General features: G+C 39.6%; 1 protein-coding gene across 12 annotated transcripts in view; it reads right to left on the bottom strand.

Annotated features, from left to right (window-relative positions):
- Positions 1 to 1,056: 1,056 nt before the first annotated feature.
- ESR1 (estrogen receptor 1) overlaps positions 1,057 to 27,109 on the bottom strand; it is a 198,715-nt gene continuing 172,662 nt past the window's right edge. For 5 of the 12 annotated variants that reach the window (XM_035108734.2, XM_035108740.2, XM_035108736.2 and 2 more), the window contains exons 7-10: positions 24,896 to 25,034; positions 15,284 to 15,417; positions 11,728 to 11,911; positions 1,059 to 7,842 (exon numbers count right to left, since the gene is read on the bottom strand). In XM_035108734.2, coding sequence (XP_034964625.1) covers positions 7,608 to 7,842; positions 11,728 to 11,911; positions 15,284 to 15,417; positions 24,896 to 25,034 — 692 coding nt within the window. In that variant the 3' untranslated portion in view covers positions 1,059 to 7,607. Of the gene's footprint in view, positions 8,136 to 8,807; positions 8,860 to 11,727; positions 11,912 to 15,283; positions 15,418 to 24,895; positions 25,035 to 27,109 lie in introns of all 12 variants that reach the window. The other 7 variants (XM_060272752.1, XM_035108745.2, XM_060272753.1 and 4 more) reach the window with 6 other exon arrangements.

Genomic DNA, 27,109 nt, shown 5'->3' with positions numbered 1-27,109 from the left:
TTGGGAATAATTTACCTTGCAGATTCATCAAGTGTAGAGATCCCCAAATGGGATTTACAATAATATGCTGCATTGTGGAGTACTCTTGTTTAGGACCCCAGCCACCCAGCTATGTCCTGATACAGGTTACACAATTTCATTCCCCACTCAAGGTTTTCAGAGTTCTTTCAAACACCCCCACTCCCCATCCCACTTCCTGTAGCCACCAAGCATGCTCACTGGTGTTCGAGGTCCCCCTGCCCATTTAGGGCTTTTCCTTTTTAAATTTTTTAATACACCAAATGTTGTTCAACAGTGTCAGTTCATACATTCAATGGCATTTCATCAAATGTTGGGTAATCAAGTGCTTGTATGATCTAGCCCTTATGAGACACCTAATATTGTTCAAGTGGGTCCCAATTCACTATCACACAAGGATTTATTTAAAATGGGAGTGGAGAACAATACAGTGGTGCCTCGCTAGACGAATGCGCTGCTAGACGAATATTTCGCTAGACGAATGGGTTTTGCGATCGGAGGTTGCCTCGCAAGACGACGAGGTTTTCTATGGCCGCCGCTTTGTCTTGCAAAGCGTGGCCATAAAAAGATGAAGTGGCTGCAAGTCAACCTCTGATTGCAATCCCAAAAGGCATTTATCTAGCGGGGAAGAGGCAAAGGAAGAGCAGCTGTCAGCGCCTGTCAGCTGATCTTCCTTTGCCTTCTGCCCGTGCTACAGCTGGTTCCCCTTTGTGTTCCGCTGGTTTCTGCCGGTTGCCGCGAGCAGTGAGGGGCAACCGTCAGAGACCAGCGGAACACAAAGGGGAACTAGCGTGGGAAGAAGGGGGGAAGCAGAGGAACGATCTGCTTCCCACCCCCCCCCCCGCCACCTAGCCTGACAGAACAGCATTTGATGGGGCTTCTGAACCCCTGTCAGATGCCGGCTCTGTCGGGCGGGGGGAGAGGAATGAAGGAAGAGAAAGCTGCCTAGGATCTGTCCTTGCTGTTGGCGGTGGGGGGAGAGGAACGAATGGAGAAAAAGGACAGCTTTCTCTCCATCTGTTCCTCTCCCCCCCCCCCCACCGCCGACACAAGGACAGGCAGGCAGGCGGCAAGGACAGGCATGGGCTGTTGCTGCCTGTCTGCCTGCCTTCCGTGAGCCAAGTGAGCAAGCCCTGCCACTGCTGCCAGTCCCCTGGAGCCCATAGGAACGCATTGCTTATCTGTATAGTAGGAGTATTTACTGGATGCCATTCACCATTTATTTGGGAAGCTCTGCTGACTAGATATTTTGTATTAGATCTTTGATCTGCAGTATACTGTGTATGTACCTGTATATTCCCCCATTTTTAGCTCACGGAATAAAGCTACTACACATACACAGGGATTAGTATTTTGAAGTAAGCTCTGGTTAATGGATAACAGAGTTCTTGTAAAAAAATCTTTTCAAGGTCCCTTAAACTTGAAATTGATTATTCTTGCACAGTACCATTTCATCTTTTTAACAGTTGTATTCTGGGAGTTTAGCATAAAAGTGGAAGGAGGATTTGTATTATGTAGAATCAAATCATTTTGCAGGGTGGGGAAACAAGCCCAAGGTTGCATTATTTGTTTTTAAATAGATGAATTTGTTTTTCATATCACCATGTGAAGGTTAAAACTAATACAAAATTTCCAGTTTTAGTTGTTTGTGCATTTACTTTTGTATTGTATAGAAGTTTTAAACTTCACTTATTTTCAAAATCAAAGAATTGTTTTATTTTTTTACTAAAGCTAAATGAGAGGGAAATGTAACCAGTCATTATTGAGAACTGTACCCAAGGTAATATATTTAGTTACAGTGATACACAAACTAGAATGTGCTGTGGTTCATTGTTTTATTTTGACATCAAAGCTGAGAAAATCTTGACAGATCAGATATCCTGCTGATTTTTTTCTGAAGCTGTTTGTAACATTTTTTGAAGGTGCAAAAAAAGGAAGTTTACCCTTTAAAACTTTTCTTTCATTTAACAAAGCAATATTTTAACAAAACAGGGACATCAATTATACCATTACATGCATCAGCAAAAGAGCAGAATAATTCAACAAATACATTATGGCCCTTGAGCCTCATAATAAAGGGAAAGCTTTACAATGAAAGGATATTGTAGTGCACAAAAAGCTTCATTTTAAAAATATATACAATAAGGTGGCATAAAGTGGCTTGTTGAGTTTATTCTCTGACTAGCATCCTTCTGCCATTCTTAGATGGGCACTTCAAGATTGGGTACACTGCATGTTTTTTTGTTTTTTGTTTTGTTTTGTTTTTAGAAAAGGTGCACAGCAGGACAATATTCCTACTAAAATACAGGCTTGCAGCATGGCAGCATATAAGTTTAGGCACATTTGAATGCAAAAAAGTAGATTCTTTACAAAAAATCTCTTTAGAACAGTGCAAAGTTGAAGTGCCCCTCAAAAGGCAATGATCACATACAGAACAATATTCCAGACAGTAACACATCCATATTTGAATTAAAACTAGAGAATGCATCTATAAAGAGAAGGCTTTTCATGTAAAAGAAATTTTTGGTACCCCAAGATTTATGTCACAATTCCACTCCAACAATGTTTTATGTACTAGGACGGATAGCTTAAAACACTGCATTAAGATCAAGTCTTGACTTAGCAGTCACTTCAGTTCTGAAGACTCACTTCACAAAGCCACAGTAAGATACATTAGAAAAAAAGCTTTCAGAAATAGTTGTAATGTAGAGCAATCAATTAATTTGACTTACCCTGCAGAGCATTCGCATCTTCAAAAGTTTGTGTACTTAAAAGTTGGCTTTTAGTTTTGCATTTTAAAAGCAGTAGCACTGAGAACATGTCTGTAAAATGAAGGCTCAAGTCCATACCAAATTGTATGGCAAGTACTAGCACCACAATACAGCAAATAAAAGCTGTGTAAGCAGGATTCCATGTGTACAGCAAATGCTAATGAAGATGCTTATCTAGGCTCCTATCTAGATGTGTTTTTTGAGGTGGATGGGAATGTGCTTCCCCACTTAGGACTTACTTGTAATGTAAGACACAATGAAAACCGGATCAGGGCATAGCTAATTTTCCATTAGGCAAGTTTAGGTTGATAATTATGTACAGAAGGACAAGTTTTTAAATGGAAATAGGCTAATGGAAAACCATCGAGGGAAAATTTGGCCACTTGCTTTGTTTTCTGTCACAGAATATTATCACGAGACTAACAGGACAGTAAGTAATTTTTGCCCCAATGTTTTGAGACTACATTAAGATGAAAATTCCTTAGTTGTGCAGTGGCAAAAATCATCATACACAAATATCCAGGAGTTTCCACTGTAATTCTTCCTCTATCTCAGTTGGCTTGCCCAGCAATAACCATGCATGTAACTAATACAGGCAACTCTCAACTTATGTGAGGGTAATGTTCTGAGGATAGCACTTAAAAGCCAAAATTGTGTATATTCAAAACACACTGGATGCAGTGGTGGGATTGGCAAAGTTCTTTTCCCCAGATTGCCCCCCCGCCATATTTTTACCCCCTTTTAAATTTTATTTTAAAAATTTGCCAATCTCATAAAGCTGAATGAATACAAATTAAATGTGATTATGCTACAAGTTACCCGTGCAGCACATCAATAATTAGTACTGCACACAATACTTTGATGTTGTTATGCACTCACTCTTGCATTAAGATGCAGGTAGAGATTCACCTTTGTGTTAAGATGTGTGCTAGGCAGTCTGGCAGATCAGATTGGTTGTTCACAGTTCAAGTTCACTGAATTGTGCCTATTCTGGTGGCAATCCATCCAAACAGATAAGAAAATTAGTGTTGTGCAGCACTATCTCTTACAGAGTTGTTGTTTTTTCCATGCAGGAGACAGACCAATGAGTCTGTTATTGTTTTCTGTGTGTTGTAGGGGACATTTCAGATGGCATGAGCATACAGGAAAGCATAACCCTGCCACACAGAAAACAATGACTGGGTGAGGTCTGCCGTAATCGAAACAAAATAAAAAATTCCTTCCAGTAGCACCTTAGAGACCAACTAAGTTTGTCCTTAGGATGAGCTTCCGTGTGCATGCACACTTCTTCAGAGAAAGAAGTGTCTGAAGAAGTGTGCATGCACACAAAAGCTCATACCAAGGACAAACTTAGTTGGTCTCTAAGGTGCTACTGGAAGGAATTTTATTTTGCAGAAGGAGGTTTGCCTGAGCAAGAGTCCACAATACCATTAAATACAAGAATGGCTTTCATACTTGGCTATAAAAAATGCCCTTACCAAAGAAAGAAATAAAGAAAAGAGACAAATGTCACCACTCAAGGCTTTTCCACTCCCATGTATTTCCAGTGAGCCTGTTAATTGACATTAAATAAGGCAAGTTAATCCAATATATTACAATGATTTGGCATGTAGCAAGATTACATTTCCTATATCTCCAGGGCGTTTTATGTTTTTGTCTTTAAATTTAAGTACAGTATGAACAGTTTGGTTTAAAAAGAAGAACCATTCATTGCCATATTTGGCATCTTTCATATCCATCATTAGTATTTTGGTAAAAATCTTAATTCGCGGCCTTGAATGTCCTTCCTTCATTAAAGGATAGTTCCTCATTGTGTTCAGGTACAAGGCTAAATTAGTGCTGTTTTGGCTAATGTAAATATAAAAATTGATATGAAATAGTGATTTCTAACAATCGCTAAGCCTTAGGCACAAATGATTGCATATGAGAGAATAGCTGAAAAGTATAAAAACAACATATGGTGATTTTTTGTATTTTAGTCGGTTGACTGGGTTAATACAACAGTTACATTCAGTTGTCTGTTAGGTGAGCTCTGCATGTGTGTATATAATATGCATATAAACACACACATTACATCATTTAAGGTGCTTTCAATAATTACGATAAAACAATGCTTTCAACAATCTAACAATAATAACAACTGACCATCCCACCCCTGCAAAGTTAAACAGATTTAATAGAAAGTAACACATTTCCCCCTTGGACTCCCAAGCTAAACCTGCCACAGGTATGTTGGCATTGAAACTAGAGATTTAAAACCACAAATTCTGGTTGCAAACTGACATTTCCCCTCACTCACTCACAGCTTCTTTGTAGCTTGTCTTGTTTTTGTTTGCTTCTTTCTGAAGCCAAAGCAATTATTTCCATGGTCTTTATCCAAACTGATGTCTATAAATTACAAAAATTAGTTCAGATCTACTTAAGTAATTTACACAAGTGGCTATTTAAGTAGGAGAACTAAGAAAGCAGCTGGCTATTTAGATCAATGATGGTTAATTTGTGTTGTACACACTACCTTCCATCCAGAGTTCAACATCTCTGTTATCCAATGCAACCATAGAGCTCTTGTGCCTGACAGTTGTTCCCTATTCACTATAATGGAGGGAAAGCCCCTGGCTGTCCTTCATGCCATTTTCACTGATGTTAATGGATAAGTCCTTGCAAGCACAGGAGTTCTGTACACACATAAAGCTCTGTGCCCACAAATAAACAGAGGGTTGGGAAAATAGCTAAAAGTACCCCCTAGAAAAAAGGGTACAACTTTTATGCATTGGGTGTCACTGGGATCCAAATGGATAAACTTTGCTTATTATTTTAAATGTTGTCCTACACACATTTTGACTTCTTGTTTATACTTCATGCAATGCAATACACAAGAAAGCAGTTATCACTTGAAAATGTGTCAATTTCTGACAAGGCACTTTGTAGTCCCCAACAGCTTTGGGGAAGTTTCAAAGTAGAACAGTTTTTGTTGTTTTGTCGTACATTTTGAATGCAGAAAGACAAATACTTCATTACATTAATAAAAAGCAAGGCCACCAGAAATGAAGCTCAATATATAGGCATTGGTGAGCGCATTTTGCAAAATTAAGACGAGATGAAAACTATTCACAACATTAGTGCTGTACTGCTTTTTATAGATTTGGGGTAGAGGCAGAAGCGCAACAATATATACCACAAAAGCAGCTCACGATGATCACCTGCAGATTTGGTTCCCGTCTGCCCCCAGGTGTGTGTGCTCATTATCATTAGTTGGGACCAGTATGTGCATGGGCCAATGGCAGAAAGTGACCTCGGCTGCAGTGCAACACAAACAGTCTTTACTCACGTCACCCCCCTCCTTTTTGCCAGTAGTTACTCAACACAGAGCAATTTTGTACACTGGGGAGCATCCAGTCACAAACATGAAGACTCACTTCTGTTACCTATGTAGAACCCAAAGACCCCACATTATTTTCCTCTTGTGCAGTATTGATAGTATGCAATAGATACAATTGTTCGGTTTCCCAATCTTCTTCTTTGAGACCAAATTCAATGCCATTAATACAAGTGAGAGTGCTGCTTCCCCTAAGTATGCAGCAGCAAGCTGCTCAGTTGCGGTACAAAATGGCAACATCCAAAGAGGCAGGTCATGTCGGAAGCTTCCATTCTAGTGTGGTATCTTCCTGGCAGCACCAACAAAACTTCCCACATGACCAGTCAGATTTTGCCATCTCATACTATAATGTATCAGGTAGTGTCTAAATTGAATCATTTTGATTCTTCTGCTTATTTATAAAATGCATTAATTGCCTTTCTGGTCAAAGGCAATATATAAAAAACTTATGCTATAATTTTGTTAATGCAGGGTTGACTCCCATACAACTGTGGAAAGGATATACTTCTGCACAGTACTTTCGTACAATCCTTTCATTCCAACCATATTGCAGAAATTAGTAGGCCCATGTGTTGGATTCTGCCTGTAGCTACCCATCTAAGAATTCTTTATGTGATCATAAAACCAGGGCTTTTTTTCCAGCTGGAACTCACTGAAACTTGGTTCTGGCACCTTTCAGGTGGGCGCCATTGCTATTCTATAAGAATGAGGGAGGTATTCATAGTGAGTTCTTTTTCTAGAAAAATAGCACTGCATAAAACTACCTGTTCCATCTCTACCAGCATAAGCCCATTACGGGTACCACTGCAACCTAGCACTTCTTTGTCACTCATAACAAGTTAATTGAAGGATTTGTTGCTGAAGTCATCTGTTCACGTGGTCTAAAGTTTTTGTTTAATTGTGTATAGATTATTTCCCTGAAATAACAATAAAAAGCCTGAATGGTGATATTCGAAATCCTGTTGGTTTTTCTTGAAATATGAATGAGACTGGAGTCTAACAAAATCTGAGTACTTTGCCATCATTTTGTTTGTACATGGGTGTGCTGGGGGGGGGGGGTAATAGGATTCTTACATTTATCAAAGAGCCAATGAACATCAAATGTAAACATCACCTACTCAAACTCAGCTGGGATCTTTGCTCAGTTGATTTCAAAGAGAAAGGTCACCCAAATTTTCAGTCTGATACCAGCAAAAAGACCTCAGGAATCCTCATGATTGTGTTATGTTTATATTAAACAGAGATCATTGTTTCTGAATCCCCATATTATGTCCAAAATTATACATTCCACTAACAATATCATCAAGCAAAGCTTTGGGAATCACTGGTGATTGGTGAATATTGGAGTGCTTACACATGGTACCAGTTCAGCTAAGCCTGAAGTAGGTAGTTTTTTTTAATGGGATTATCAGAAAGCTGTAGGCTATTTGAAATGTAGGCTCTCATTTGGTTTCTGGCTCATTTGCATCTTCCTTTTTGTTCACACGGCAAGGTGGTAAGGAATGCATTGCAGTGGATGTGGTTGCTAACTGGTTCATGGCATCATCTTCACGTGGCGGTGTTTTTTTTGCTGCAGGGGCATGCAAACGGTGGGCATCTAGCATTTCCAGCAACAAATCATAAAGAGGGACCACATTCTTGCACTTCATGCTGTAGAGGTGCTCCATTCCTTTATTGCTGCAGATTCACATAGAAATAAAACAAGATGTTATCATGTAGAGAAATCATACTTCCAGGCATGGATCAACCACAGGACAAAGTAAGGGAATCCACCTTTGGAATACCCTGAGAAGTGCCATAAATTGACATGGTGGTGGTGATGATACTATTCAGGGTTGAATTCATTTTCTTTTTCTTTTTCTCTTTTTGCTTCCGAGACCAACATGTCTTAGTCTCTTCATGAGACTCTGCAACATTTTTAGGGCATATCCAGATGCTGCAGGTCTTTGTCTCAGAAATGTTGCAATTCCCTAGAGAGATAGGCAATACGTTTGTGCTCATAGTAATGCTATTGTGACTGACATTCTAAGATTCTTCTACTGCTGTCATGGTGCACAGTGGTGAAAACTCAGTAACATTGAAAAAGGACTCTAGTTCAGTGAAAAAGTGCGTGCTTTACCCCAGGGACAGCCAATATGGTGCCCCCCCCCCGTTGTTGTTGGACTACAACCATCAGTCCCAGCCAGCGTAACCAAGGGTCTAGCATGATGGGAGCTGTAGTCTCAAGAGAGGGAACCACATTGACTACCCTGCTTTATGTGCATAAGGCCCTCAGTTCAATCCCTCTGTTTTTTCCTGTAGAACTTTTGACTGAGACTCGTCTGAAACTCTGGAGAGCTGCTACCAGTTAGGCTGCACACTACTAAGAAAGATGGAACAATAGTGCAACTTGACATATTCCTTAAATGTTTGTGAATTCTGAACTATTCTTTAAAAGCACTCTGTATTATGATAAGAATTTGGTGGTGCTAGTGGCTCTGGGCATGTCCACAGATCCTGACTCTTCCCTCATAGGCCCCTTTCCTTTCCTGCCCTCATTTTAAAACACCACTACAGTATCATGTTTTAGTAGAGATGTACAATTGCTTATATATCCCACACATAACTTATTATTTATTTTATTTCTTTATAAGATTTCTTACCAGCCCTTCACCATAAGGCCCCAAACACAGCCTTCCAGCCATGTATTGTGACCTGTCAGGGAAAGTGGAAAAAAGGATGGAAGACAGGAATGAGAAAAGAGAATGTCTGAGGTGTACTAAAATTTAATGCATTCAGTCCAATGCTCTATATCTTAATGACATGAATCGCTTTGTAACAGAGCATGTTCAAAATACAGAGGTCTGTAGCCAAGGGCTACTCAGAGTAGACCCATTGATATTAATAGACCTAAGTTAATAATGTCCAATAATTTTAACTGGCCTCCTCGGAGTATGATTGACACTGGAAATAACCAAGAGTGTTTTATACTGCCTCTAATAAAGAGTACGATCTGAACACAGTGGCCTGAATAAATTATACTTTAGTGCACCATTAGAGGTTCTCTCTTCTCATTCGTGTCCTGGAAATTCTCTATATATCTTTTACTAATAAGACTCACAATTTGCTTCTTCCTTAAAAAAACCAAAACCTAAAGGGCATACCAGTATGTGTATATTGTCATGTGTGTAGGAACATTAGATTAGGTTATCTGATTTTCCATTGTTTTAATGAATTGTTGTTATTATTGTTATTAACTTGTACCCCTCCCATCTGACGGGGTTGCTTCAGCCACTCTGGGGAACTTCCAACAAAATATACAAAACTGCAACAGAACACCACACATTAAAAGCTTCCTGATAGAGGGTTGCCTTCAAAGTTATATAAAAATTTATCTCTTTGACATCTGATGGGAGGGCATTCCATAGGCGGTTGCCACTACTGAGAAGGCCCTCTGCCTGGTTCCCTGTATTGCTCACTTCTTCCAATGAGGGAACCTCCAGAAGGCCCTCAGAGCTTGACTTCAGTGTCCAAGCTGAATGATGAGAATGGAGACACTCCTTCAGGTATATAGGACCAAAGCCATTTAGGGATTTAAAAGTCAACACCAACACTTTGATTTGTGCTTGGAAACGTACTGGGAGCCAATGTAGATCTTTTAGGACTGGTGTTATATGGCCCTGGCAGCTGCTCCCAATCACCACTGTAGCAGCCGCATTCTGGATTAATGGTAGTTCCCAAGTCACTTTCAAAGGTAGCCCCACATAGTGCACATTACAGTAGTCCAAGTGGGAGATAACCATAGCATGTATCACTCTGGGAAGACAGGGTGCAGGCAGTTAGGGTCTCAGCCTGTGTACCAGATGGAGTTGGTAGACAGCTGCCCTGGACACAGAGTTGACCTGCACCTCCATGTGCACCTGTGAGTTCAAAATGACGCTGAGGCTGTGTACCTCCTTTAGGGGCGCAGTTACCCCATTCAGGACCAGGGAGTCCCCCTCACCTGCCCGCCCCGTGTCCCCCACAAAGAGTACTTCTGTCTTGTCATGATTCAGCCTCAATCAGTTAACCGTCACCTATCCTTCAACCATCTCCAGAAACTCACAAAGGACATTCACCACCTTCACTGGTTTCAATTTAAATGAGAGGTAGAACTGGGTATTGTTCACATACTGGTGGACACTCAGGCCAATTTCCCTGATGATCTCTCACAGCGGTTTCATATAGAAGTTAAAAAACATGGGGGAAGAGGATGGAACCCTGCGGCACTCCACAAGTGAGCACCCAGGGGTCCAAACACTCATCCCCCAACATCATTTTCTGTACACAGACTAGGAGGGAGCGGAACCACTGTATAACAGTGCATCCAGCTCCCAAACCTCCTAGATGGTCCAGAAGGATACTATGATGGTATCAAAAGCTGCTGAGAGATCCAGCAAAACTAGGAAACAGTTTTCCCCTCTGCCCCTAGCCCACTGGAGATTATCGACCAGCATGACCAAGGTGGTTTCAGGCCTGAACTGTGATTGGAAGGGGTCCAAATGATCCACATCCTCTAGAGATGCTTGGAATTTGTTCAGTGACCACCCACTCAATCACCTTGCCCAGGATTGGAACATTTGAGACTGGGTGATAATTTGCCATAGTGACCAGGTTCAAAAATGTTTTTTTTAAGAAGTAGTTTAATAACCACTTCTTTAAGGGGGTCCAGGAAGACTCCCTCACAGAGGGAAGCATTGCCCAGCCCTGTCTAGCTCATTTTTATGAGCCAGAATGGGCAAGGGTCAAGGAGACAGGTGGTCGGATTTACTTGTCCAAGCAGCCTGTCCACATCCTCAGAGGTAGCAGGTTGAAACTGATCCCATACAACTTATCTAGATAGGGCACTGGCACTCCCCCACTCCATCCCTGCTACCATGGTGGACTCTACCTCTTTCCAAATTTGAGTGATTTTATCTGCAAAAAACTTTGCAAAATTGTTGCAGGAGATCTTGGAATCCTTACTGGACTCTGGTGGGGAAGGTGGTTTTATTAAACTATGAACCACATGAAAGGGTCTATTGTAACTGTTTTTCACAGGTGCAATATTTATTTATTGAATTTATATACCACCCTATAACCGCAGGTCTCAGGGCGGTTCACAGAATAAAATCAAAATATAAAACTACAGAATACATAATCAAAATAAAAGCAACAACAACCCAATAAACCCTTTAATCCCCCCCCCCATTTTAAAAGGACATAGGATGTTAATCAAATCAACCCAAAGGCCTGGTTAAAAAGGAACATTTTTGCCTGGCGCCTAAAGGTGTATAATGAAGGCGCCAGATGAACTTCCCTGGGAAGAGCATTCCACTGCAGAAAAGGCCCATTCTCGTGTTGTCACCCTCCCTTCAGACCTCTCAAGGTTAGAGGTGATGAAGATTAATTAAATAATTTCAGTGCGGACAAGCTTGTCTGCAGAAGTACTGTGGGTACATCTCCTTATGCTGAAGGGGAAAGAACATTTTTGACACTCCCCATAGCATATTATATTATGATGTCTGCTTTGCTTACAAGTTAGCATTCACTAGTGCAACTCACCTCATATGCCTGATGTGGGAAAGGATGAGGAGGAGCTGAGCCAGTCGTCTATGCTGCTGCTGCATAGAGAGGCCTGATTTGGCCATCAGATGTATCAAGGTGTCCGTGATTTTATCAAGAACGCGATGGATATGGTCTTTTTCATCCAGTGATTTTAAGCTGCTGGAAAGAAACGTGTAGATGCCTATGGAAGAAGGCAAGAGAGAGAAAAAGTGAAGTGACAGCAGGATTCCAATATGTGAACTTTGTTCAATGACAACATATATATCCACACTACAAATGTAGGTGGTAAACCCTCTTACCTAGGATTTTTAGTCCTTTTTTCCTTTAAAAAAATCAAATTTATTGTGTTTTGTTAAAGCACAGATAAGGCGAGTCAAAGTAATGAACTAAACACAGGACCCAGAACAAACCACAACAGACAAGTTGTGTTCTATGAATAAAGAGAGCATATTAAGCACTTTAAACAAATAATTCAAGCTTAGCAACACAGCAGATTGAAATTCTCAAATACACAAAATGGCATAGAACCAATGTAAATTTACAGTATTGTTCCATTTTGGTTCCAACTGAGGCATCAGCTGATTATCTCTATCTGATTTTCTCTGATTGAAGCATGAATAGCTGGTCTAAATCAAAAAGAAAAAATCGGTGTGGAACTTCCATTAGAAATCATAACCTTTAGGGAAGATTCCAATATTCAGTGAAGGTGACACAAAGTCTTCACACATGAATTCAGTATTCTGTGTAAAGATCCGGCCTCCCCATCCCCCAACTCCTATGAAAGAGGGTCTCATATTAAAACTTATCTCAGAAGGAAGACCGGAGCTAACCTTTGGTCTTAACCTTCCCTCTGAGGTGGTAATTACAGAAACAAGCCTTTCATCTTCACCACACACACAAAAAGGGGAAAGAAAAATGAATGTAAACTTTGATTGCTAGATATAAGACAGACAGTCACATTGCCACATGCTCCTCATCCCTTTATCATATCATCAGCATTCTGGCAGTCTGCTTCAAACTTTGCAGCTGGGCTGGTTGGACTGCAAGCCACAACACATTAATTCGAGAAGTTTCCTATTAAAGTCATTTGCACTATTTCACAATATATGAGTAGTTTCGTAGCCAAATAGATAATGCCTAAGTGCTGAGTTTATACTAGTTTCCCCATCCAATTAAATAGGCTTTATTAAATAAAACAAAAAAACCCAGAGTCTTCAGTTAAACTCAGGAAAACTGGTTATGGGTCTCAAAGTTTAGTGTCAAACTCTCAAATCCTTAGGCTTGTGCTTAAATCATATGAAAATCCACAGGACAGGTTAGCTGCAACAAATCTGAGATTGCAGCTTTACATTCATGCGCTATTGTAAAATAGTACCGTAAGTTTAATGAACTGGATTTTAAGTTCACTATATTCAGTGAGAAAACTGAGTAAAAAATATGTACTCATTGTAAGAGCCAAGGGTTGCAGTGTAACAGTCAATGTTTCCAGGGCATTCAAGAAAGTGTGACTAATTTCCTTTGGATTGGGGCCCCAGAATACAGTGCTATACTACTGCACTCCAAAGAGTGCATGGCTGTAATACTTTTTTGCTTGCTTGTTTCCCAAAACCATAACTTTGTTTTGTAAGTTGAAGGGTTAATTTCATTTCTTCCACAGTGAATCTAGGGGCAGATTCCATTTTGTTACTAAGCTGATGAAATACTGCTTCTGTCCTTGCAGCAAGAGACACGCTGCTGTCCAAATATCTGGATAAAATTTCACAAATTTGTGTCAATGTCCTATATTTTGCAACTGCAACACAAACAGAAGGGGAGGGTGAAAACACTACTTTCACTTTAGGCCAATGTTAATTCCTCCTGCATGCAGCTGAATGTTCATAAAAAATAAAAATAAAGCAAGCATAACTTGTGACCCACCAAATGACATCCATCTCCCTTCCTTCCCAGTGATAGGGCTTATACACTTACCTTCCATCTACTCTCTCCAGGCATGATCCACGCTTTAAAGCTCTGTGTCCAAGCACGGGCATAGCCAGGATTTTTGTGGGGGGGGGGTAGGCTTTTGTTAGGGGGGCAGAACCTTCAGATTTGTATTGATTTTTATTTATTTAGGGGGGCAGTTGACCCCTTGGCTACGCCCATGTGCCCAAGCAACCTTTTTTTCTCTGGAGTTTTACCTGCAAAAACCCACTCGATTGGAGCAAACAGCAATCCTCAGAAAACCCAAATTGTTTTTTGCTCTGTTGTCCAACAGCATTGCTCTGTTGTCCTCAGCTACAGCTAGAATTGCTATAATACCTTGTGTATATTAATTGTGGCTTTTTATATCAAAATGAAGCTCCTGCATATTCTGTTCAGAATGCTGATGCCACAATAATCTGTGCTGTCTGTTGCTTTGACTACAGCAGCTTGTCCTGCAATTCAACCCTCAGAGAATAGCTAATAGGAATAACATGAGATTCAAGAAAAAATATGTAACAAGCTACAGCATCATAAGAAACTAGAATCAAACCCTCAAATATAAAATGATGGATGTGTGGCCTGTTATCTGTCTGAACTGAGGAGGAGTTGGTGATCAAAATGGGCAACAAACTGAACACGAGTCAGGAATGCGATATTGTGGAACAAATGGCAAACGCCAAAACTACATTTACAGAAATACTTGCTTGCATTCAAATATAAGTAAACAGAAATAAGTTTACAGAAGTGAAGTTTCACGTCCCCCCAACCCCGAGCCATTTGCACTCACACCCTCAAAAGCCTCTATAGAGGATCTGGCCTCTTCCCTGATTTCAACCTATTCCACCTTCATCATCTCACATTGTTCTGGAACTCCCCCCAAACTCTATGACAAAACTATTGGGGAATGCTGTCAGATGTAGGGGATATGAAACTTGCCATTCACTTGTCCATTCAAGTCTTTGTATCAAAGACAAGTAAAGCCAACAGTATTGAAATCACAGGAGCTTTGCAAAGGAACAAACTTTAGCTCCCTTGCCCAACCTATTCAATTAAACACAGTTAATGATGGAGGGGATGTGGCAAATGGAAGACTATCTTTGCCTACCTTTGCCTATCTTTTCCTCTCTCTCATACAGCACATGCACATACCCACCACTCTTTTCTTCTCTCTCTCCCCTCCAACCCACTCTCCTTTTACCTTCCCATCCACCTAATTTTCCTATTCATTTTGCCCTTTCCCAGGGTATATATCAGTTATTGTGGTACTGGTGTCTGTTGGCCAAATATAGATGCTAACTGTGTGAATGTAATTAGAATGTACAGTTTAAAGAGCAGGCATGGATTGGCAAGCAGTACTGAGATTATAACACATGGTCAGGTTAATACTATAACTCCCTACAATTAGGATAACTATGACTCCCCATAATTTAAACACACACACACACACACACACACACACACACACACACACACACACACACACGTTTCATTTTAACTTTTGACTTATAACTGTATGGCAACAAGAACAGAAACAGTAGCAACACTGCATTTGAAATTAGAGCTGACCCCTTAACAAGCATATCTCACTTACCAGAATTGAGTAGGACAATGGATTTAAGGCACACAAATTCTTCCCCCTGGACATTCATCATTCGAAAGCGGGAAGAAGTGGCCAGCAGCATGTCAAATATTTCCAAAAAACCTTCAACACATTTTCCTTGATTCCTGTAAGAAAAGATCAGAATCTGAGTGATGCATGTCTGTCTCTGTCATGATTAGCACTCAAAAGGGAGAGCTGAGACATCAACTGAATCTGAGTGTAAAACACGTGACCTGGAGAGAAAACCAATTGGGGCCCAAGGGTTAGAGATGAAAATTGGCCCAAGAAAGACAACAGATCTGTACAAGTGAAGGGAATCAACAACCCACAGGTGAACAGTGATGAGGGCCTACCAGACAAAGAATTCAAAGACTTTATACTGGTATTTGTAGTGGCTAGAATCCTTAAAGTGCAGGAAGTGCTACTATTATAGCTGCATAAAACTGAAAGAGCACTAAATCCTAAACCACTTCAATTGCATGCAATCACTTACTTTTAAGGGTAAAGTACTAAATACAATCCACAGAAACCAAAGAAAGTAATACACGCTATATACACAAACTTCAGAATCATTCCTTCCTCTCATCACTTGGAAAGCAGCTTATTTCTTCATCAGACATTATCCAGATGCTATAATCTAGTTGTCAAATAAAATATGGGTTGTTACCCATATCAAATAACACAGCCTGACCTAAATGCGTGATTTTCTTTACAACTTTCAAACATTTAATTATTGGGAAAGAGATCATAAACAGGATGCCAATAAGCTTTTATTCTAGTAAGTCAGACAGTATCTAATTTTTAAAAAATCTTTTAACAGCGGGTTCCTATACAGATTTTCTCAGGAACTGAGTTCATTGGGTATAGAATTATAGCCTGAATTATCTTTTTAGTTATTATTTATTAAATTTCTGTACTGTCCTTCATCTAAACATCACAAGGCAGTTTACAATGTAAAAATACAAAAATACACAGCATAATAACAAACTAAAACAGTAACTCTCTCCCAGTTTAATAAACCATAGATTATTTAATTAGCCAAAGGCCTGGGAAAATAGGAATATTTTTTGCATATTTTTAATATGGTGTTTAGTATAATTAATGAGCATCCATAAGGCATTGCATCTTTTAAAAACTGGAACTTTGGTTTTAAATTCAATACTACCTGAAAACTACAGAAAATACCTGATTTATTTAAACATCTCTAGGAGGCTGTATGTTTTATAATAATTTCATTCATTGCCAAAAGGGTAGAACCGTATATACAGGAGGGAAATTGTGTGACCTGAAAATCTGAGATAAGTCTTTCTACCTGAATTCCTTCACACCCACTGAGTTAATTGAGTTGAAATTGCTGCTGCAAGGCTGGAAATTTTCTTTTTGTTCTAACTCATAAAACTATAATATGGGTTAGGCAAGAAGGCAAAGAAGTTCAGTCCATGCCAAAGAGCAGGATCCAATACTGTATTCTCAAATATTTCCAGGATTTGTATTAATTCATGCTTGCAATAATGTGGTCTTTCTCTAATTGTTTTATAAGTGCTGCTATATGGAATTTTTGATATATGAGGAATTAAGATTTTGAGCTGCAATGATTTCTGCATGCAACCGAGGGTGTCTGCTAAATTGAGTTAAATGATTGATAGATAGATGATAGATAGGGGCTAACAGTTCCATAAATATATTGCAATTGTATATGTACCAGCAGGAAAGCCACTAATAATAACATAATTGAAGCCTCCATGTATACAAATAACAGTGACTAAATTTTTATGATCAATTAGAGATTGCTTCCATTCTGCACATAAATAATATTCTTGCAGTACATGACTTAAGCTACCTAATAACTAAGAACATATATGTTAGAGGTGAGCTAGTGAATGTACTGCACAGGGCAGAAGGTTGCATTTGGCTTGCAAACAGACTGAAATTATCATATTGACTGATTAGCTGGGATAAAGATTATTAACAGTCACTTAAAAAAGAATATTGCTTCAGCTACCAGTGGAAAGGAGTGGGAAGAAGGGGAAGGGAGACAGAGGGATCTACATGTTCCAATATAATTCAGTCGTTTTGTTTTAATTGCCAGCTGTTGACTGTTCAATCCTGCTTCAGAAACACCTGTGTGGATTTTGGCTTGGCAACAATCATTATATAAACAGAGAGCTATGGGTCCTACCCACCTGAAGTATCTTCAGACACTGCCCTATGATCTAAGCCATAAAACCTTACTAAGAAAATCTTATCCCCCATAAAATCTTAATAAGAAAAATGAGCTAAGAACAGAAGTATAAAAGTGGTTGAGTACACTTGAGTAATATATCCAACCACAAACCCCAGCAAATTCTATTGATAGCAATACTTCATATGACTGGAATCAATACATTTCTGAAGATATTCCTTCATCTGTGCCATTTGATCATGGACACGAGGTCCTGGGTGCAATTATGATGAATTAGATTGCATGAAATTTATGGATGACCCCCCCTCACACACACCATGCCTTGTGGGGAGGAGAACTGATAAGATGAGCCTGCTCAACACACACATGGAGCTCTATCTGCAAAACTACAGCAGGCTTCTCTCTTGAACCCTTCCTCCCAACACATGGAGAGCACAAAGACAGGGCTTGCACAGTTCTAATTCTGTACAGCACAATGGCTGAAGGGAGCCTCATGCCTTCTGAGTATCTACAACAGGCATGTCCAAAGTCCATCCCGGGGGCCCACCGGTGGGTTTGATCTGGCCCCTGTGGCAGTTTATTTCGTGGGATAAAATCCTAAAAGAAGCTCAACAACTTCAATCCTAAAAAAAGGTCAACAAATTCAATCCTCTTTGAAAGCCTGAGGGTCACATTCCCTTCTGGGCAATCTTTCAAGGGCCACATGCCAGCAGTGTAGGAGGACAGAGGTAAAAGTGTGCAGAGCACAAAGGTAAATTTTACCTTTGATCAGTAGGCTGCTTTTAACACACACTCTCATGCACCCCATTCTCCATTCATTCACCTAGCAAATACTTGGGGTGCCCAGTGGGGCCAGTGAGCAGTGGGGCCTGGGGAGAGTCCCATTGACCAGATGGAAAGGCATAGAGGGTCACTTTTGAACCCAGGCTTGAGGTTCCTGGCCTCCCATGCCTACCAAACATGTCAAACAAAGTGAATGCAGTCAAAGTAATCACTGTGGGATGGCAAATCCCTTTGTCACATGCTCAGAGGGGTGGAAATTTTGCCCAGTTTGGTGCCCTGAGACTTTTTGTTATATAAAAGTAAATGGAAGTATTTTAAGTGTGTGGTTGGAAAGGTTTTACCAAGAGTCTGCTTCCAAGAAGGGATGATTAAAAGCAATTATTTACGACTGCTGCTTAGCCTTCTAAGCGAATATCCAAATATGCAGTCAGCACTTCAGCAAAGAACATTTTTCAAAGACTTAGGCCAGTCTGTAAAGTAAATCATCCTTTTGGAAGTGGTTTCCTCTGCTGAGGCACTGGTAAAAGGTTTCTATTTGAGTTCTCTGGTTGTAGCTTGTTCTAGAAATAGCAAAGGAATAGCTGCACAATATCATTCGAAGGATAATAGAGATCCTGTTTCATCTCTATGTTAATGTGAGAAGTACCAAAAATCCCCCCTCCTCTAAAAATCACTTCTAATATTTATGCTACTTATTTGCACTTTCTAATATGCAAACCAAAACAGTCACCTTTTAAAATTCACACTTCTCTTAATTTTGCAGTGCAGTTTTCCAGCAAAGTACTGTAATGTGTATAAAAATGTACAAAAAATGTACACACCAGGGTGAACCATGCACACAAATGCATATATTAGTGAAAATAGCACACCAAAATGCATTACATCAGAGGAAACTGTTTTGCAAAAATGTGCATTTTAATCAAAATTGCATACAAAAACAGAAAAAAATGCACTAAAATGCTGATGAATTTTTCAGAAGGATTTATTTAAAATAGCAAACTGATGAGAAAATGTGGACAATAAAGATTGAAAAAATGAGAAACAAATAGATTCACTCATCTCTACATGGTAGTGTGTGGTTTTATCTTGATTAGTGCATTCATAAGTAATAGTCTGAATTATTGTTGTTGTTCAGATATTATGAACTTCATTAATGCATATAATAATTCTCTCTCCCACATTAACGATGTGCCATAGAGTTTTCAGCATCACAAAAAGGAAACAGAGTCTGACACTAAAATCCTATGCAACATCTTCAAACAGATATTCATGGTAAGACAAATTTATGTTTTCTACTGAATTCAATGGCAATTACACTTGCCATTGAATTCAGCAGAAAACATAAATTTGTCTTACCATGAATATCTGTTTGAAGATGCTGCTGGAGAACATTCCTGATGAGGATGACGCCTCCTACTGGAAGGACCAAGCAGGGTTCACTGAAGCCTCTTGTCTCCTTTCCAGAAGGAGGAGTCAACCGTCTCTCCAGACTATCCGGCAGAGCAGACAATTCCTTGGCCCCTAAACAATCATCCAAATGGAGTTGCATCATTATCAAGAACGTCCACCAGCATCTGGCAAACTTACATATGAGCAAATATGCTTCAGCTTGTGCTAGGATAAATTAATGGTGTAGCAAAAGCTAACAACTAAACTATTACTTGTTACTGATCTCCCAAATTCAAAGCTAAAACTCTATCAATGTGCCAACTTAGCTTTCATAGTAGATGTGAATATAAATCCATAGCTCCGGGTTTAACTAAGTGCTCTGTTTTGTTTGTGATTATAGAACAACAAAATCCCTACTATTTAGTTTTACATATAAGAGAACCAGTTGACAGGGAAGGAAGTCTTATCAAATGGTTAAAGGAGTCTAGATGGCAGTTTATCCACTGGCTGCATAATCTATCCTTGTATCAGAAGTGTTGAGAAGGGGGGAGGAGTAAATTGTGAGGTCTTTTGCATTATAGGATTTTGTCTGGACTGTGTTGAGGAATGAACTCACAAGAAATGGGAGACAGCTTGATTTATTTCTGAGACAGACTGAATTCAGTATAAAAACAAAACTTGAGCCCTCTGCATTCCTTTACACTCTCTCCTACCTTCCCATCCTTGATCTCCAAGTAACCCCTTCCTTATAAACACTTCTGATCTCTGGCTGGCGATGGCAGTGGTGCACTAGTGGAAAGGATGAAAATTTCCTAAGGCCAGTGTCAACTGTCAGTATCACCTAGAGGCCTGCAACCAGCTCCTCCTCTTCACCATTCACTTGCCACTCACTTTAGTCCAGAAAATGGTGGTGGTGAGAAGGGGATGCAGAAGACACCATTGCCCATTGAGGGTACCTTTCCCAAGAGGCTTCCAAAAGCTTTTGGTTTTGGAACTACTGGCCTCTCCAACCACTGTCAGGGCTGGAGTTTCAGATAGCTTATTGTAAGCGTTGTTGCTTTAATCCCAGCAGGAAGGCTGAATAAAAGCATTCCAGAACATAATGTCTTAATGGCTTTATCAAGGTCTACTGTAATTGCCAGCAGCCTTTGGGAAAACAATAGTTCCTAAAGGCTACTAGGTTTTATTTGAGTTGAGCAATTTGAGACTCTGGAGCTCATATTTCAGCCCAGATCTGGTGGATCTCAATGTCATATCTTACACTGTTCCGACCTTACTAACACATACACCTTACTTCAACACCATCCTCTCTTTCTCACACAAACTCACACATGGACAGGTAACACAACATGACTCGCACACATATACCACAACCCCATCCCATACATAAAGTAAATATACACAGAACACAATGTAATAATCCACTCTCAAGGTCACCAGTACAGTGGCCAAGCTATCCCGATCGGCATCCCCGCTGAAAATGGCAAAAGACACTCCTAGCCACAGAGATCATTTCGGCCTCTAATGACAATTATATATCAAGGAATACCCCAAGCTACATACCTGCTCCTTCATATGGAGTGCAGCCCTATCCAGAACAGGCAATTGGTCTATCTTCCAGATATGGACCCACATACCCTCAAAGCTTCTGTCTTCCCAAGGTTCAAGCTTAAGTCCACTGGCCTTCATCCAGAATACTCAACCTCTCCTGATTCAGGTGTTATGGTGAAATAGAGCTGTGTGTCTTCAGAATACCGATAACACCATGCCCCAAAACTCCTAATGACTGCTCCCAAATAGTACTGGAGACAAAATAGTGTCCTGTGGGAACTATTACAAGTGCCAGAGGATGAGGTACACACTCTCAATTCTGCTCTCTGAATACTGTGGTCAATGGTATAAAAAGCCACTGAAAACTACGGGTAAGAGGGCACATGCCCCCATCCACCTCTTGATAAAGACCATTGTTCAGGGCAACCAAGGCTGATTCAGTCCAAAGCTGATTCAGTCCAAGATTAAAGCGGATATAGATTATCAGTGTCATCCAGGAACATTTGCAGCTGCTCCACCACAATAGCTGATGCCTTCCGATAGATTACTATCCTCTGACAGCCCTTCCATCAAATGACTGGCCTCTGTAATATAGGGTGCATATCCACTCTAAAGAAAGGCTGGCACAAATATGATGATCTAGCAACCATCTCTATAACTGCTTCCACTTTCCCCAGCAGCTGCAATCACAAAAATGACTGCTAGATTACCGTATGTGTAGCCTGTTCCACGTTGTAATTTGTCCCTGTCCTCATATACCTGCATATACTTTTGAATAGTGGAATTTAACAGTGTGAACTAGGTCTCAGTAGTTTAAGCTATTGGGGCAGTGAAGTACAACAATATCCATGAAGAACATTCAACAGAAAACTATTTGATAGAATGGAAGGAAATAGGTATGTAAAGTGAAGCTAATAATTTCACATTCATGTACACATCTATTCAGACATGTCTATTCAGAAGTCCCTTAAGTTTAATGGGGCTAAGTGTGTGTTGGATTGCAGCCTGAAAAGCATTATTCATTCTTGGAAATGGAAATACTCATTTCTATATTTTAATGACTTGCTTGACATGGTGATGTGATCCATTTGGAATACTGTGTACGGTTCTGGTCGCCTCACCTCAAAAAGGATATAGTAGAGTTGGAAAAGCTTCAGAAAAGGACAACTAACATAATCAGTATTAGTATTTCCTATTTCCTAGTTTGCAGCAGGCACAAAGAGAAGGGGACGACAGAGGACGAGATGGTTGGACAGTGTTCTTGAAGCTACTGCGGGAGGCAGTAGAAGACAGGAGTGCCTGGCCTGCTCTGGTCCGTGGGGTCATGAAGAGTTGGACACGACTAAACGACTAAACAACAACAGTGTGCAGCAAAAAAACCTGTGTCTCCAGAAGCTTTGTAATATCAATCTCCCAGAAAAGTTTCTTTGACAATTTAAGCAGTAAAATTGTGCAACAGAAGTGACTTAATAAATCCCATCGAACTTAATAAAATGAACTTCAGAATAAACATAAACAGAATTTTGCTCTTAAAGACCACACATTATTCTGCTGTTCAGTGGAATTTGTGCTAGTAGTTCCAACCCAGAAATTATAATAAAAATAGTGGCTAACAGTCTGTTAAGTCTCATATCTGGCATCTGAAAATGCCTTTATGCAGATACTTAAAAGTGGGGGAGGGGGTCCTTTCTGCTCATTTACTGCCTTTCTATGAAACAAGGGAATTTCTTCTTGACTTCAGCTGGCAATTATTTGATGTGTTGAAAACACTGAATTTTCAGCATCTAAAATTTTATCTGAACTAGTCTGCTGAAAATGCTTCTTCACTTGATGACTATAGCCATTGGAAAATCATTTGCAAGGACCTTTATCGTAAGTTTTGAAAGTAGCTGATAAAGGTTCAACAGGTGGGAAAAAAGCATGCCTGTTCTTTTGCATGACAAACTACACCTGTTGAAATTCCCTCTACTATGCAAGAAGCCCTGCCCTCTTTTGCATCTAGCCACCCTGTTCCTTAACCTTTTAACTTTTGTCTTGTTTTCTCTGCTGCTGTTCTTATTTTATTTGATATTTTTGTTGTTATTTTATATTTACTCTGTAAAGTTCCATTCGTCAGCTTAGGCTCCTGCATCACATCAGCCCCTCCTAGCCATGCAATGGTAACATTTCTTTTGGATTTTGGCAACGTACTGTGAATAGAATCCCCTTTAAGGGATGTTTTGAAACCACACTGTCAGTATTCAATTCTTCATTCTTTTGAACATTGCCTGATAATAGAAACTGAACCTAATCCAAAAATGACAGGAAAAACTGTTATCATTTTTTTAAAAAGTCCAATTCTACCTAACTTTCCACTGGAGTATGCGTTCTTGCTGTATGTGTTGGCACTGCAAAAACTAATGAAACATTTTCTCTGCAAGGACAAGGGATTATTATTTTTTTCATTTAAATCTTAATAATAAGGGAACCATCAATAAAGAAAGCAGGGGTTTGATTTTGCTACCCCTTGCATTACACAAGAATGAATATGTCCAAGCTGTCTCCATTCCAGCTTGCCATTTCAAGTGAATTGAGGAATAGCTATGAAATATCAAATGGTAAACTTAAAGCAGTTTTAACTGTGATTTAATAAAAGGTCAGGGGAATATTTCTAACAGCAACATAAACATCAACAACAGCACTTGATTGACAACAATATTTTCCCATCCCGTTTCTCTGGCTGCTGCGATAATGGCAGCCACCAGAAACCAGGTTCCTGGCTCAATTCTAAAGGAAATATTTGTGTGCTGCAAAAAACCACCCTCAGCCTCTAAGAATGGACTAGTAATCCTTAGCCTATTTTAAAAAGAAAAGCAGGCTATTTTGACTATTGGTTCATTTCTACTGTTGCTGCTTTTTTCAATTTCACAGATAAAGGAAATATTGATCCCCAAACGGTCGCTTCTCTCTCAGCACTTTTCACACAGTTATTTGTTTGAAAGTACAGTATTTGCCAAAATTGCAGGAAAATCTCAGAAACTGCCAGATGTTAGCTTAACTAGAAGCAAGTCCTATATTTAAGTGGCTAACTTGGTTTAGAAGAGCCAGGGAAACAACATGTATGCTGCCCTGAGTTCTATATTGGGGAAATGATGGGATATAAATGCAATAAATAAATAAATATCATTCTGGAGGAACTACTAAGCTTATCTCTCTCATTGTAATACTCCTGAAATATGGTTCAGCAAATACAGTGGTACCTCGCAAGACGAATGCCTCGCACAACGAAAAACTCGCTAGATGAAAGCGTCTTGAAGACAAAGTTTTCAATGGCCGCGCTTCACAAGATGAAGTTTTTCGGCGTTGTTTTTTTTTTGCCGCGCAACCCGCGCTTCGCAAGATGAAATTATCGCTAGACGAAGCGACTCACGGCACGAATTAATTTCGACTTGCAAGGCACCACTCTATACACATAGCATGAAATCAGTTAGGTGGCATTTGTTGCTGGTATTGATCTGTATCCCGACTCCAGGCTTCATTGTGTAAATGTATAGATAAAATACTGTTAGTGCTCCAGTTTTAGGCTTGTTCTTCTCTGCGACTGGCATTTGGTATGAAAGGCATAGTAGCAGGTCAGGCTAATACTAATAATATTGCATAGCATGACAGTTACAACAATAAATAACAGAAACAAACAAACAAAGAACATGTGGACTGACCTGTCCAACAGCAGGTTAGGGGCAAACAATAGCTTTCCTGGATGCTCCATGGACCGCCACACTAAGCCAATCATCAGTATCTCAAGCCAGGCGCATTCCAGGAGATGGACCTGATCATGGAGTGATAAATCCACAAACCCTAAAGAAGAAAATGAAGACCAGTATGTAGCAACATGAAAACAGAAGCTGATGTGATACAGTGGTGGGGTCTGGGTGTAAGAAACCTAACCCTGCTTGGCACATATCCCTTACCTTAACCTGTTTCACAGAATTGTTGTGATTGAAAAACAAGATAGCCTCAGGCATGCTGCCCTTACAACCTCAAATGGAAGATGGAACACAAACATGACAATAAAACATTTTTAAAAAATGCAACTAGGCATATTGGAATAATTTTTTGGGGGGGGGGAGAGAATATGAGAGCTCCCTGGACTAGTTCAGATAAGCAAGACTGAATCATAGCTTACTTTTTAAATAATAATATTTTTTCTTTCCCCCTTGTGTTTGCTATAGGAATATTAATACAGTTGTTTAAAATGCATAATAGCAATTTGATAAGTTGATTTTCTGTGGTCTTGAAAACTAAGAATATAAACACTACTTCTGTGGTGTAAAATATTTTGCTTTCCTTCTTAAGCTATGCATTTGGCATTTTCTTGCACTATAAATCACACACTGCTAACCTTCCATACCAAGGCCCCATGCATATATCGAGGCATGATTATGCTACCTGGTACTCCTAATCTGCCCTCAATTTAAGCAAGAGTGTTGACACTTGGAGCATAGATAGTCCATCAACAGATGATAAAGAAAATATATGGAATCCTTGACTATTTTAATTCTTTCACATGTCAGACCTCAATATTCTGCAATGAATTTACACTCCTTTTGCAATGTAGAACCTTTTGGCTACAGTTGTAAACCACGTCTTTGAAATCAGCATACTAAAACATGTATTTCCAGTCTGTTTTGCACCCTGTAGCCAGGGTGAGTACATTGATTGCTTCACCTGGAATTCTTGTTCATACCACCCAGGATAAATACAAACAAACAAAGACACCTCAGACTTTTTATTTTATGAGATTACTCTTCCAATCAGAATGAATTTAATTTAGATAATGGGTGAAAAGCTGGCTAATCCTTCAGACACCCCTCCCTCCACACAAAAATATAGATCCAACTCTGAACACACACACCCCCGACTGCAACCCTGGTCAGTCCTACCACCTTTGGGTGCTAAAGATTAACTTAGACTGTAGGTGGAATGCCTACTGCCTGCCAAGTCATTTCTCGCATCTTGAATTTTAGTGGCCGAGACCACAGCTTGACATCACCAGAATATACTCTGGAGATTGCTCACAGGAGAGGATGCAGAGAACTCTGTCTTTGAATTCTTAAAAAGAATTATGTATGCTGCTTGAGCTACTTTTGCCTGGTGAAGCTGTGTAATTTGTCTATTTTAGGAACTATATTATCTCAGTAACATTAACTAGCATGGGATTTGTATTGAGAAGACAGATTATTTTACTTCTTGGTCCGATCACAGGTTGAATTGTTTTGAGAAGTGGTGTCTTCTGCTTAAAAGAATAACCCTACCAAGGTTTTTAGGATTTGGATCATAGAAGAATAATATTTGCATCAAAAGCAGCAATTAACGACTAAGGTTTTGTGTGTTTTGTGTCAGGGGGTATACTCTTGTCTAGCATAATAACTTAGCTATTCTGTTTGTTAAATGATCTGAAAATTAGACATAAACTTAGGCTGTGTCTGAATTAGAAGATAACCAAGTCAACCAAGTATTTGCTACACCCGTTTAATGTGGATTTGTACAATTAAGGAGAGCCTTTTTTTCTTATCTGATTGTTTATTGGGAAATTTGCAATTGATTGCCTAAGCCCAAAATTCTGCAACTGATTGCTTTGATTTAGGAACTGTGTGTTCTGATTAGAGCTGGGAACTCTGTGTTCTCTTGCACCTGGGAACTGTGTGTTCTTCTGTTGGAACTGGGGGAAGTATTGCACAGCTGATTGCTTGGAGCTTGAAACTATGCAATCTATTGTTTTAACTTATATATCAATTTTGATATGTTCTTTTTGCTCTTTCAGTGTTTGAGATGCATTTATTTTATTTATTTATTTATTTATTTCACAAGATTTATGTTGCAGTTACATTTCAAAGCAGTTTACAAAAAGAAAACAAAAAAATTATCAGTAA

Source organism: Zootoca vivipara, chromosome 3, assembly GCF_963506605.1.
Source record: "Zootoca vivipara chromosome 3, rZooViv1.1, whole genome shotgun sequence".
NCBI lineage: Eukaryota > Metazoa > Chordata > Lepidosauria > Squamata > Lacertidae > Zootoca > Zootoca vivipara.
Note: the sequence above shows the minus strand (reverse complement) of the source record. Positions and strands in the feature narration are given on the sequence as shown.